Source organism: Biomphalaria glabrata, chromosome 15, assembly GCF_947242115.1.
Source record: "Biomphalaria glabrata chromosome 15, xgBioGlab47.1, whole genome shotgun sequence".
NCBI classification, from domain to species: Eukaryota; Metazoa; Mollusca; class Gastropoda; family Planorbidae; genus Biomphalaria; species Biomphalaria glabrata.
In genome coordinates, this window is record NC_074725.1 from 2911011 (window position 1) to 2926005 (window position 14995).

At 38.1% G+C, this 14995-nt stretch overlaps 1 protein-coding gene across 8 annotated transcripts in view; it reads right to left on the reverse strand.

Annotated features, from left to right (window-relative positions):
* The window catches only part of LOC106073191 (filamin-A-like), a 64578-nt gene that overhangs the window by 46141 nt on the left and 3442 nt on the right, over positions 1–14995 (reverse strand). For 6 of the 8 annotated variants that reach the window (XR_008775006.1, XR_008775005.1, XR_008775002.1 and 3 more), the window contains exons 1-6: positions 13854–13987; positions 11448–11972; positions 9989–10095; positions 6131–6320; positions 5567–5632; positions 4559–4772 (exon numbers count right to left, since the gene is read on the reverse strand). Coding sequence is in view for 3 of the 8 variants with exons in the window: in XM_056012306.1 (XP_055868281.1) it covers positions 4559–4772; positions 5567–5632; positions 6131–6320; positions 9989–10095; positions 11448–11647 (777 nt within the window). In the remaining 5 variants the exon portion in view is untranslated. Of the gene's footprint in view, positions 1–4558; positions 4773–5566; positions 5633–6130; positions 6321–9988; positions 10096–11447; positions 11973–13853; positions 13989–14995 lie in introns of those variants that run through there. The other 2 variants (XM_056012308.1, XM_056012307.1) reach the window with 2 other exon arrangements.

A 14995-nucleotide genomic window follows, 5' to 3' on the forward strand; every position in this document is an offset into this window, starting at 1 on the left:
CACAACCAAGTTGTTTTAGTCCTGAATGTTATGGAGTGTGTATGTGTGTGTTTCTATGGTGATGGTGACAGGAAGTTAGCGATTGGTTGGTGGCTATGCAGTGTGAATGATGAAAGATACGCGGCACTGTCGTAAGATGTCTTGTGCAGGGCAGACGACTCCCAGAATGCCAGAGTGTAAAGACGTGTTTTTGTAGTGAGATTTTGTTCAAAATACCATTTTATATTTTTATTTAAGTCTACTACATTTATTTCATTTCATATCAAGTTGAATTTGTCTATATTGTAATAAAAGTTATATTTAGTTTTGTTCATAAAGAAGTTATTCAAATTATTTTAAGTTGTATAAGTTAAGCTATAATACGCCTACATCGGTTTAATTGTCTACCAGTATGAAATTAGTATTAGAAGTCAATAATCATTGACAACAATAAATTAACGGGAAATTTTAAAGTTATTAAATACTTTCTAAAACCAAGTCTTAAAAGGTTCCTGCCATCAGTCGCTTAGCAACGCTGTACTTTCTAAGAGATACATTAACACTTATATTGTCAACAGAATTGGGATCCGACATTTTGTTTCTTTATTAACCTATAATTATGTCATTGTTTTTTTTTTAAGAATAGTGTTTCATGTGGATACGTAGACCCATCTTCGACCTATATATTGTGGGATAAATATAACATACAGATTTGATGGTGGCCTATGCAACCCGAGGCGGCTGAAAGCAAAGTCAAAAATAAAATCAGCAGTAATCAGGGACTTGCTATTTGCTGACGACTATGCCCTAAAGCCTGCTCTGAAAATGATCTGCAGAGCATCGTCAGTGACTTCTCAAGAGCATGCTCAGACTTTGGCCTTACCATTAACACAAATAAGACTGAAGTCTTATATTTACCTGCTCCTGGGAAAGCCTACACTGATCCAAGCATCAAGATAAATGGACATGATATAAACGCAGTGGATAGATTCACGTATCTTGACAGCGCACTCTCCAGAAACGAAAAGATTGATAATGAAATCGACCTGCGTATCGCCAAGGCCAGTGCATCCTATGGCAGACTGTCTAAAAATGTCTGGAACAAACGAGGTATCTCCACAAACACAAAACTAGGGATCTATCGAGCTGTCATCCTCCCTACATTGCTCTATGCCTCAGAAACGTGGACAGTGTACAGAAAACATGCAAAGAAACTGAACCACTTCCACATGACATGTCTAAGAAAAATACTGAATGTCAAATGGCAAGACAAAGTACCAGATACTGAAGTCCTTCAAAGAGCGGGTCTGCAAAGCATCCACACAATCCTAATGCAGTCCCAGCTACGATGGGCAGGACACGTCTGCAGAATGGAAGACCACCGCATCCCTAGACGACTCTTGTATTGCCAACTAAGCGAAGGAAAGCGCTCGCAAGGTGGTCAAAGAAAGCGCTTCAGGGACACTCTCAAAGCTTCTCTGAAGGCGTTCAGCATATACCCAGCCACCTGGGAGACAGGCACATGGCAGTATCATGGCGTCGCGCTGTGAAAACTGGCGCACAGGTTGATGAGGAAGAGAGAATAACGCTGGCAGAAGAAAAACGCCAGAGAAGAAAAGCAAGGCCAATTACACTAGCTCCAGCTGGAATAACCTGCCCAGTGTGAAGCCGAACATTCCGGGCCACAGCCCCCTGGATGACAAAGTGGTCATCATCGAACTACGATGGACGAATTATTGTGACACGTTGGACGCAGAAAAGCCATGCGTATTATAATTTTGGTAGTTACACATTTCTTCTTGCGTCATCACAATTATCCATATTCTACATTCTTCGGATTCTTTTTTTTTTTATTTTAATGTATAAAGGTTTCTAAAGATCTCCACGCCAATATAAACAATTTTCTAAGAGAGAAATGCCTCAACATAATATTCTAGGGCAGCGGTTCTCAAGCTTTTAAGCTCGGCGACCCCTTTTTACAATCCCCCACTCTGCAGCGACCCCCCCCCCCCATACACAAATACAGAATTGTAGGGTAGACAATAACAATCCATATTTTCGATGGTCTTAGGCGACCCCTGGCAAATGGTCAATCGACCCCCAAAGGGGTCGCGATCCACAGGTTGAGAACCCCTGTTCTAGGGAATGTAGACTGTGACACATTTTGATGTTAGGGTCTTGAAAAAAAACTTGACTGAGACACATTTTGATAGGAGGGATTGAAAAAATAAAGTCTGAGACAGATTTTGTAATAAGAGTGTTAGAAATCTGGTCTAGTACACATCTTGTTATGTGGAGTCCTTATAAAATGGTCTAAGATACATTTAATTATGAAGGTCCAGAGACAGATTTTGTAATGAGAGTGTTAGAAATCTGGTCTAGTACACATCTTGTTATGTGGAGTCCTTATAAACTGGTCTAAGATACATTTAATTATGAAGGTACAGAGACAGATTTTGTAATGAGAGTGTTAGAGATCTGGTCTAGTACACATCTTGTTACGAGGAGTCCTTATAAACTGGTCAAATATATATTTTATTATGATGGTCCAGAGACTGATGATCTAAAAGCAGTGCAGTTTAATTACTTCAAATAAACCTAAACTCTTACTGAGAGCCCCAGTCGTGGCTAATGTACTGCCCGCATACTTACTAAAAAAAAAAAATCAAAGAGATCAATTCTTAATCTTGAAGATCGATACAGCGTGAATGATTTTCTGTGATACGCTTGACTAAATAGCGAATACTTGGGCTGCCGCTAAGCTAACATGTAGGGGAGGCGGGGGGTTGAATGGAAGAAGGGCGCTTCTAAAACTGCAGAGTAAAGCGGTTGAATGAGGGAGTTACGCGGGGGGGGGGGGGAGGTTATGCAATATGAGGTCAGAGCTAGTGTGAAGACGCATAAGAAAAAGAAAAAAAACGCCCAATAGAAATCGAGTTGAATAGAGAGTTATGGGAAGACTATGAAATCTGTTCCACCCCCACTCCCCCTTCCCCGGATATTCTTTTTTTGGTGACCTTAATTACAGCTAAACATTGTTTCGGATATTTTAAAAAATGGGGTGGGGGGGGGGGAGGGGGAGGGTAAAGAGCGTTGGGAAAGAAGAGAGAATGCAATTTATTTGATATTGACATAAAATTGATATTCCAAGAATGCCTTCAAGTCTGCTGACAGTGAATGCTGGGCACCGGAAATGTAGACTCCTTTTTTTTACCCCTTCTCACAATTCGTAGAGAGTTTTGTTTTCGCTGCGACGTCTGCGCCTATTTAATGTAGCAGAAGCTTTTTTACAATACCTCTATTCAATTTTTCGACTTCATTATTGGAGGAGGGTGGAACCTAGACAACGATCTCAAAAATGGCCCTAACGATTGCTCTATAAATTTTATAGTTGATTTAATTTAAGAGTCAATGGTTGGATTGTTAAAGTTGATGTCCCTTGTTGGGATTGTTAAGTGTCACTGAGCCATAACTTACAAATACAAAAATAAAAAAACTAATAAAATATTCCGAAACACACACAAATAAAGGAACTTTTCTTATTCCATATGCTAGGACGAATTCATACAAGTGCTCTTTTTCTCTAGTGCCATTAGAGCATGAAATGGGTTGCCTGAATCAGCAAGAATTACCAACGACGTAGCAGAGTTTATGTCACTAATTAACACATGGATACACATAGGACATAATTATAATCTCGTTTGAAGTAATGTCTGTAAGTTATAGGTAAGATTTGAGAATGTTCCCAAGGTTACATACTGCCTGTATGAGAATAAAATTGATTAAAATTTTAGCACTGACATAACCACATCATTGAGCGTTTACCAACCACATCTTTTCCACATCATTGAGCGTTTACCTACCACATCATTACCACATCATTGAGCGTTTAACAAACAAATCATTACCACATCATTGAGCGTTTACCAACCACATCATTATCACATCATTGAGCGTTTACCAACCACATCTTTTCCACATCATTGAGCGTTTACCAACCACATCATTACCACATCATTGAGCGTTTACCAACCACATCATTATCACATCATTGAGCGTTTACTAACCACATCATTACCACACCATTGAGCGTTTACTAACCACATCATTACCACATCATTGAGCGTTTACCAACCACATCATTATCACATCATTGAGCGTTTACCAACCACATCATTATCACATCATTGAGCGTTTACCAACCACATCATTATCACATCATTGAGCGTTTACCAACCACATCATTATCACATCATTGAGCGTTTACCAACCACATCATTATCACATCATTGAGCGTTTACCAACCACAATATTACCACATCATTGAGCGTTTACCAACCACATCATTGAGCGTCTACCAACCACATTATTACCACATCATTGAGCGTCTACCGTCGAAGTGAGTAAGTGCTTCTGTGGCAGAGGTGCTAGAGCCTCACAACCTTAGCGCTAGTTCTACATTTTTAAATTTGTTGATTAGTTGTCGCAAAAAAAATCTTTGAAATTATTAAAACCCCCATATTTTAAAATATCTTCTATACTCTGCCAGCTGCCTGTGTTAAATTTAAGAATTACTCACAGTGAAGTTGGTGACAGACTTCGGCTGGGTGCGTGCCGACACCCTCTGGAGCGTGGCGTCGTATCCGGGGCCCCCGACCTTGATGAAGTACGAGAGGTAGGTGATGGCGGACTTTTCGTCCAGGTCAGGGCTGGCCAGGTCTTCTGGTCTCAAGATCATGGGAATGTTAAAGTTCTGCAGCGCCATCTTCAGGGCGCTCCTGCAGTTGTCTACCCTGGAGAGAACAGGAAGTCGTAAGATTTTGTCAAGAGCTCCTTCATTACATTGACAGTATGACATTGACTGTATGATATTGATGGTATGCCATTGACGTTATGACATTGACAGTGTGAGATTGTAATTATGACATTAACCAATGACATTGTCGGTTTCACATAGGCAATGTGGCATTAGCGGTATATGGCATTGACAGTGTGACATTGACTATATGAAATTGACAGTGTGACATTGACGATATGACATTGTCAGTGTGACATTGACGATATAAAATTGTCAGTGTGACATTGACAGTACGACATTGACAGTGTGACATTGACAGTACGACATTGATGGTATGGCATTGTGAGTGTTTGTCTGACAGCATGTGTATCAGTGTGTATGTTTGTGTATGTAATTATGTGTCAATATTGACGGTATGCTTGTCAGGAAGTTAGTGTGTGTGTGTGTCTGTGTGTGAAATTCTGTTTGTAAATGTGTATGCGTGTTGATGTGTTAGTCTTAGTGTATAAATGTGTAATTATGTAATATGAGGTCAGAAGTCAGAGGTATTGTGACGAAGTAGAAGGAAAAATAAAAACTACGTCACAAGTGGCTAAGTGTTCGTGCTTGTGTATATGTGTGTATGCATTTGTAACTGTGAATGTATAACTGTGTGCGAGTGTTGCAATGTGTTAGACAACATCAATTGTATTTTCAATATACGCTTTAGAAAAAAAGGGGAGATAATCGTTCGCTGCACATATCTTACTAGTTAGAAAAAGCATTCAGATATTCTCTTGTTTCACTCACTTGTTTTCTTTGTCCAAGTTTCTCCATTGGGGAGATAATCCAGGTTTACAGAAATCTAAAAGTGCGCTGAAAATGTAAATATAGCGTTTCAGAAAAAAAAAAAAGTTAAAGAAAGTCCAGGGGAGGGGAAATAATCGATAATAAATTAATCCTACTAATAAAACGATGTTAATGGGAGATTATCCATAAAATAAAACTAATTTGTTACTTATATATCGGTTGACTGTGTATTGTGAAATAAAATAGGTAATTTAAATGTACACTACTCAATAGAAAATGTGTAACCTCCTCTATACTTTCTGTGTGTAGATTTGCTAGTGTATAAGACACTCTTAACTTTTTGTTTACTGTAAAAGAAGTTTTAATAATATTGGCTTTTAGGAATTTTTTAAAATTAATACTGAAATGATTTATTTTAAAAAAGAGAAAACTAGCACTGGACATTCTCGGGATAAGGCCTATATACATATATAAAATACAAAACTGTATGTATATTTCTCAAAGCTCATCGAGCCGAAGAACTTATGATGAACGTGACCTACTTTAATGATGAATGTGACCTACTGTAAAGCTAATCCACTGTTCCAGTCAGTGGTAAAATTCTTGATGTTGCACTCAGGGATGACAGCATTTAACCATTTGAGAATCCAAGACTTGTTTTGCGGACCGGACAATCCGACCTGGTACTTGAGAATCAGCTGCCAGATAAGTGCCAGAACCAGCTTCATGTTGCACTCATGGATGTCGCTACTGTCTGCAAGAACATAGAAAACAAAAAAGATGGACATTAGACTGGACCTACAGGTTTATTGGTACCTGGATTATAGTCATTTAAAGACCTCATCGCAAAAGAAGAGATTAGAGACATTGTTACACAGCTATTGGACCCCAAGATGACATATTTACTACATCAATTGGACCCTACGATGACATATTTACTACAGCAATTGGACCCTACCATGACATATTTACTACATCAATTGGACCCTACGATGACATATTTACTACAGCAATTGGACCCTACCATGACATATTTACTACATCAATTGGACCCTACGATGACATAGTTACTACAGCAATTGGACCCTACCATGACATAGTTACTACAGCAATTGGACCCTACGATTTACGATGATATAGTTACTACAGCAATTGGACCCTACGATGACATAGTTACTACAGCAATTGGACCCTACGATGACATAGTTACTACAGCGTTTGTGTCTTACAATTGGGATGTCGCGAGTTGTATTGTAGTAAATTCTAAGATGTTGAAATATTGCTGGAAAATATTTAATCCTGTTCCTTTTAGGTTCCTTGACCGACACGAGTCTCGCCTTCGCTCCCCAAATATCTGGTCACTTTAGTCAGTTCGACCATGGTGTTCTCAATCATAGTATTGTTCTCCCCCCCCCCTTAAACTTTCCTTTGTACCTCCGTCCCCGAACGAATATAGAAAAAACTTATAAAAATGAACTCTATGTGTAGATCTCGTGTAATGCTGAATAATAAATCAATATGGAGTCTACACAATCCAAAGCCAAAAAAAAAAAAAGTGCACGCATGCGCAGTACAAACGGAAGAAGCACTACTGTCGTCTGTCGAAAATGAACTTAGCTGCTTTGGGTGATCTCATGACTATTTCAATGAATCGATCAGATCGCACTAATTGATAGAGACTCGAAAAGTCATCCTCAAGGCGAGTGACGTCTGAAAAGCACATAGTAGGCCTACAGTCTGCACGGTGACTTTTTAAAAGCATATTTTATCTCTGTGTGTGTGTTCAGTATAACAGTAGTTCTGTTCATTTTTGAATGAATGTCTGTCATTTATAAGATAAGAAAGATAATAATAATAATAATAATAATAATAATAATAATCTTTATTATCCGTAAGGAAATTTGTCTTACAATTTGTGCATTACACCAAACAAAAAACATTATAACTATAAGAAACCAAAGTGTACATTCACACCAGACTCACTCATAATTTACATGTGACAAAGTTTATACCAGATTGTTCTTATTTAATGATTTGATTGCCAGGGGAACAAAAGAGTGTTTGTGTCTGTTTGTCTTTGCTATCGGTGTCTTGTATCTCTTTTGTGATGGTAAAATCACAAAATCCTGACACAAAGGGTGATTCTTTATTTCGAGGATCTTGTTAGCTTTTTTATAGATGTTTGTCTCAAACAACTGCCCAAATGGGGTTTGTTTTTTGCCAATGATTTTGCCAGCAGCATTTAGGATTCTATTAAGTTTATTTTTATTTTTAATGCTCAGATTGCCATACCAGGCAGTGATATTAAAACTTAAAATATTGCAGATATGAGCGTGATAAAACATAGCCAAGGCCTTTTCGCTAACATTAAACGAGGACAGTTTTCTTAGTAGTCGTAATCTTTGCTGCCCTTTTTTGCTGATATAATCAGTAAAATTTAGTTTATTGTCTAGGATAGTACCAAGGTATTTAAAGGTTTGCACAATTTCAATAGTCTCTCCAGCTACAGAAACAATATCATTTTCCTTCTTGTCCCTACGAAAATCGATTATCATTTCTTTGGTTTTTTTTACATTTAATATGATAAATCGAACCTACTAAGATACTGTGATCAAAACTACGGATAAAAACCTTGTGTGTTCAGTTGTATACTTTGACCTTAGAAATGGATAATGAATTTAAATTGGTTTTAATCCATATCATGGATACTAAAAGTTATTCTAAGGCGGCACCAGCGGTTCTCAACCTTTTATGCTCGGCGACCACTTTTTACTATTCCCCACTTTGCCGCGACCCCCCCCCACCTTTTCCCCCCTCCCCCCCTCCCCCCCAGCAATAGAAAAATAGACAAAAAAACAATTCATTGTTTCGATGGTCTTAGGCGACCTCTGGCAAATCGTCAAATCGACCCCCAAAGGGGTCGCGACCCACAGGATGAGAACCCCTATTCTAAGCCGTCTCTGTATCTGGCATTTTACGTCTCGAGAGACGATCTATTTCCTTTATAACTTGTCATGTGACTAAAGTGGCCAATCCTTGTAGGGCCCTAAAATGCCTATAATGCGAGTAACATGTTGCAGTTGTAAAGACTAATTATGTAAATTGTTTGAAATTAAATATGCTGATTACTTCTCTCACTGTCACCTGTCACCTGTCGCTGTCGTCTGTCACTGGATTGTTTGGATTACAAGGCTGGAATAGATTATGGACACGAAAAGACTCTGCCCATTACAGCTGAGAAAAATTGAGAATCACTGCATGGATAAAAGGCTGAGACTGTGTAGCGATGGAATGGTTGATCGTGTTAAGTACATGTCTTAGTGTAACAAAAGGCAGACGTGTCAATGTGTTAAGTACACGTCTCAGTGTAACAAAAGGCAGACGTGTAAATGTGTTAAGTACACGTCTCAGTGTAACAAAAGGCAGACGTGTAAATGTGTTAAGTACACGTCTCAGTGTAACAAAAGGCAGACGTGTAAATGTGTTAAGTACACGTCTCAGTGTAACAAAAGGCAGACGTGTAAATGTGTTAAGTACACGTCTCAGTGTAACAAAATGCAGACGTGTAAATGTGTTGAGTACACGTCTCAGTGTAACAAAAGGCAGACGTGTAAATGTGTTAAGTACACGTCTCAGTGTAACAAAAGGCAGACGTGTAAATGTGTTAATACATAAAATTTGTTCTCGCCGGCTACGCCTGGTGACCTCTCTACAATCAAGGGCCAGCCTTAGATAATTGGAAGCCCTAGGCAAAGTGAATTTGGTGGCTCTAAATAAATCAGCAAAATAAAAATAAACATTAAAAAAAATATAATTACTCAATTCATAAAAAACAACAAAGGGTCTTCTAGCTGTCTAACATAAGTACTCTAAAAGTAGATTTAAACTTTTGTCAATAAGCTTTGAGTCGTGATGGAGACTAAGAACTAGCAGACGTAGAGCCCTATAGTGCTCTGCTATAGTTGAGATTTGATACAACTTTCGCAATGTTTTTAGTCCGGTGCAATGCCCCCCATCAATCTAAGGCCCTGAGCAGCTGCCTATTTTGCCTATGCCTAAGGCCGGCCCTACTACAACTGTAGGAAAACAACCTGGGGCAACTATGACATAAGTATCTTAGGAACAGCATAAAAACACAATTACAATAACTCATGTGTCATTTGTTTTATACTTTTTCACATGTTCCATTACAGATAAGGATTATTATGTCCTAGCACAAAGTCCTACGTGTCAGCAGGAAATGGCAGCGGGCAAGGTTCAAACTCGGGACAATCCAAAAAGCATACCACTAGACCAGGCAGCCAACTCTTACTCAAAACTATTGGACTACAATATTAGCGTAGTCGTAAATAAGAAGGTTGTGATTAGGGCGAAAAGTAGTGCAACACTGTAAGACAAAAGTAAATGATAATGTCAGGTTACCTATATTTACTAATTTGACTCCATCTTTGGTCAGAGCATCTAGGGCAATAGTTATATTCTGTAGTTTTTGAATCCCGTTGCTAGGGACGCTGACATGACCTGGAACTCTGGGAATATATAAACAGAATAATTAAATTATAATTCTTTCCAAACACAACATGTGCTAATATTTTGCAGCAGAAAAAACAACATTATTATTATGACCAAACTATGGAATAAATAAGCTATTCACAACATATAGCGTCTCTTTTGTAATCAATCATTATGAATCCTCATTTATTTATTATGATCACAAATATGGCTCAATCGCGTTTTCTATATAAAAACAGAATAGCACTGTTTCATACTCTATATAAAAACAGAATAGCACTGTTTCATACTCTATATAAAAAAAGAATAGCACTGTTTCATACTCTATATAAAAACAGATGGTCACTGTCTCATACTCTATATAAAAACAGATGGTCACTGTCTCATACTCTATATAAAAACAGATAGTCACTGTCTCATACTCTATATAAAAACAGATGGTCACTGTCTCATACTCTATATAAAAACAGATGGTCACTGTCTCATACTCTATATAAAAACAGAGGGTCACTGTTTCACACTATATATAAAAACAGATGGTCACTGTCTCATACTCTATCACTGTATCATATTCTCTGCACAAACATATGGCTGTGGAGTTAAATCTTCACTCAAAACTAAATTAATAAAGACTGAATTGTTGATAATTGTGTTTATTTTGGTTTTTTAATATGTAAGAAATTGGTGGCATATTAAGTAAGTAGGCTATTGGACCTTTATTGGACCGCTATCGGACAGCTCTTGGACAGTTTTGTTTTTTTTGTTGACGATGTTAAGTTGTTCTGTTTTATTTTCTGAAAATTGCATACAGGTAGATAATAAGCTTAAATCCTAATGGAATGACATATTGGCCTCTAATATAGGTTGTTCAAGGTGTGAAAATATTTGCTTCTAGGATGGCTGATGTCTTATCTTATAGGAAAGTATAGACCTATGTGATGACCATTTCTTCTAGAAGGCTCTATGACTCAGAGATTCTCAACCTGTGGGTCGCGACTCTCTTGGGGGGTCGAATGACGATTTGCCAGGGGTCGACTAAGACCATCGAAAACATGGATTGTTTTAGTCTATTCTTCTATTGGTGTGTGTGTGTGTGTGTGCGAGGGGGGGGTCACGGTAGAGTTGGAGATAAAAAGGGGTCCCCGAGCATAAAAGGTTGAGAACCGCTGCTCTGTGTAAAAGTAATAGAGAGGCCGCAGCAAATGCAATGCCGAGCTGTGCTATTAACAATTTTCAAGAACTCAAAATAAGATGATGCCTAAATTAAAGAATAAAAAATAGTGACAGACAGAGACAGAGAAAGCTTAGTATAGCAACTAGTCTGTTGATCTAAGCATTACTGTGAGCCTGCCTGGTCATACTGACTTACCTGTGTCTGGTTAGTGACTCGACCAGGGCTACCAGCTTGACGCCGTCAGCAAAGTCCGTCCTGACATCCTCCACAGTAATACCTCTTGGCCGGAGTCCTTCGTTGACCCAGTTAGTGAATGTGGTTTTCTGTATCTGGAGCCATTCTCCGTGGCTCCTGGAGTTCAACGATTGCTGGCGGTTAAGGGGCTCTGACTCCATGCTCCAGCCCAATCAGTCACGTGATCTTATCTAAGATAATCTACAGGTTTCTGATTTAACGATCGAACTGATGACTGCAAAGACTCGTCATGTTATCTCCGACACTGATCTGTCATATACTAAGTTTTCCAGTGTGTAGAGTCATATCCAAGAAAGTATATCCAACGGTGAAAAACCCATCACTAAATAATGAATAATTGTTAATGTACTGATATAGTAATCGTCTCCTCAGTCACGTGCAATATTGCACACCTTAATCTTCTGACTTTAAGGTAAGTCTTTATATATAAAGTCAACTTGCTTGAATCGTAAGTGACTTGAAAATCTGAAAGTATAGAAAATGTTAAATTGTTATTGATTTAGAATGAATATTTTCTTTAGAAATCTCCTCTTTCAAGGGTGAAGATTAATACAACCTCATTTCCCATGAACTCGAAGAAGACCCGTTGAGTCCGATCTTCGTTTTGAAAAGTCATTAACTCATGGCACTGGTAGGTCGGGCGTGTTGCAGTGTTGTCTGTCCATCGCGATGGTTCTGCTTGTCTCCCCTGCTATCAGGAGGTTTAGACTTTTAGACTAGGGCGTAATAGTGTTCATGTATGAAGGAGCTTTCAAACCAAAACTAAAGATGTTGATACGCCAACTAACAAAGTATTTTAAAAATTGAACGACTATACAGAAAACTTAAAAACAGTCAAAATATAAAAACTACTTTTTAAAAAAGAACAAAGCTTATATTGAATAAAGGAAGTAGACCATTCCATTTCTGACATCTCTCTCAATATTGCAATGTTTATCTCCTCTTTTTCTACCACTAATTGATTCAAACAAGAGGCATAGTTAATTTGGATGTGAATGATAAGAAGTCCCCCCACACCCCCACACATTACCAAGACACCTGTAGCGTCTTATAGCCACATACAACGTAGTCTGTACCCAATGTTTTGAAATGGGAAAGTTTAATAGCGCGATATATAGACGCGAGCGCCGTTCCATCCTTACACACACATACAAACACAGCCACACATTCACTGACAGGAGGTCAGAAGGTCTTGCAGGTCACACTTAAGATTGTAAACAGATTAATAAACATAGGGCCTACATACCAACAGCGAGTAGATCTACACTTTTTTTTTAATTATGACATAATTAAAACCAGGCGAAGCAGAAACAAGTCCGATGTGCTGGACGAGCTTAAAAGTTCTTTATGAATAAATGTCTTGCTACGCTCGAATGCGCACGGGCCTAAAGAAGGTTTTAGAAAAAAGATTCTAAGTGCACACTTCGATGATCTTTTAGTGAACTGGGTAATAGATTGTATATAAGAAAATATCAGTGCTTAAGTTACCTATATGCTGTGTAAGCTACAGTTTAAGACAGCCCCCTCCCACACATCTTTGGGGGCACTCAAAAATGGCTCTAGTAATATGTTCAATCATTTTAAAGATTGAGCAAAGGAAAAAATTACCTATGTTGAATTCAAGGGCCCTACATCGAAAAAAAAAAGGCTTAGGGCCTTATCAAATCGAAATCCGGTCATGGAAAATACGTAATGTCTGTATTTGTTAACATTCATGAAATATTTCTGTATAGGTTGTTTTTCTTTTGCTTGAATGTAAATTGGGTCAAGTCTGCTGTTTTGCTTGTATTTTATTTTCGCGCCAACTAAATGCGTGATATTTAATTTTGTACATAATTATTTTGACGCTACTGACAAAAGTTGCTATTTGTTTCTCAGAAATATGATATGTAGCTATAAAATAAACAATATGGCTGGATTTTATCCTAATAAGACTGCAGAAGTAAATGGTCTTCCGCCCACGTGACCTTCATTCGAAAAAAAAAATTGTTGTAGTTACCAAACCAATGAGGTGTGAAGTGGTGACGACATCGCCTCAAAAAGGCACATTCTTTGTTCCATATGCTAGGACAAATTTGTATAATGCTCCTTCTTCTCTAGTGCTATTAGAGTATGGAATGGGTTGCCTAAGCCAGCCAAGAAAACCATGGACTTGACAGAATTTAAGTCATTGGTTAACATGCATGACTAGATGCATGACACGTAGGACGTAATCAACTTCTTTTTTGAAGTAACGTCTGTACTATATAAGATAAGATAAGACAATAGCCAGTTTTTATATGCATGACACCTAAGACGATATCCACTAATTCTATCTTATACATTCGTGTAACGTCGAACTCTGACCTAGCACGAAAACCCAGCAACACCTCGATGTCAACATACACACAGTTAAATGAAAACATGAAATCCAGACTCAGCTATCCGCCATGATCCCAAAGTCAACATGGAATGTCTATCTGCTATCAGGAACAGCCCCTCTCCTGCACACCAGTCCCAGAAACCCAAAGCCTAGCAATCAATCAATTCTTTTCCACAATCAGAAGCGAGCAAGCTCTAAGAAGCAGACAGCTAATAAAAATACACTTATTTGGAAGCGTTCGGGAAAAAAAAAGGGGGGGGGAGGGGGCTATACAAATATAAATAGTAAGGTTTGGCGTTTGGTAGAGGGGTGCTGGGTGGAGGAAAGCAAAGTGATACGTTTAAAAATTGTAATATTCAAATTCTGGGAAGCTAAAAAAAAGCTTACATAATAGAGTTTGATATTGAGCGATATTATGAATACAAAACAGCCAGTATTTACTATAAAAAGAATGTGTATTTACTGAGCATAAAAATAAATATACTTACTTTAAGGTATGTGATATAAGTAGATAGTCAATTTAAATAAAACCACTTCTAAAGTGCCTCCACGAGATTTTCATCTGTGACTCTGAATAGAGGACTGGCTAGAGCAGCGGTTCTCAACCTTTTTTAGCTCCGCGACCCCCCTAAAACAATTTTCCACTAGGCGGCGACTCCCAACCATAATTTTTTTTTTCGTTCATTGGCTTATGTAAATGTGATTTAGCTAGTGTTCAACTTTCTTCACGATGTGGTTAGACTCATTAAAGCTTCTCCATAGAAATGTTTCATCCCGCAATGGCGTTACGACGCATTTCATGGACTGTAATTTCAGTTGATGAAAAAAAGTATTCTGCAACAACGAAGATGTGGTCCGCAATTAATATTTTCGAATAACAATTATATATATATATATATAAAATACTCTGAAAGACACAAAGATAAAGGCACATTCCTCGTCCCATATGCTAGGACAAATTTGTACAAATACTCCTTCTTCCCTAGTGCTATTAGAGCATGGAATGGGTTGCCTGAGCTAGCCAGGAAAACCAGTGACTTGGCAGAATTTAATACTTGACGATCGTTTCGTAATTTATTTAATAATACTATAATCTGAATAATTTTCCAATCCTACTGCATTTAAA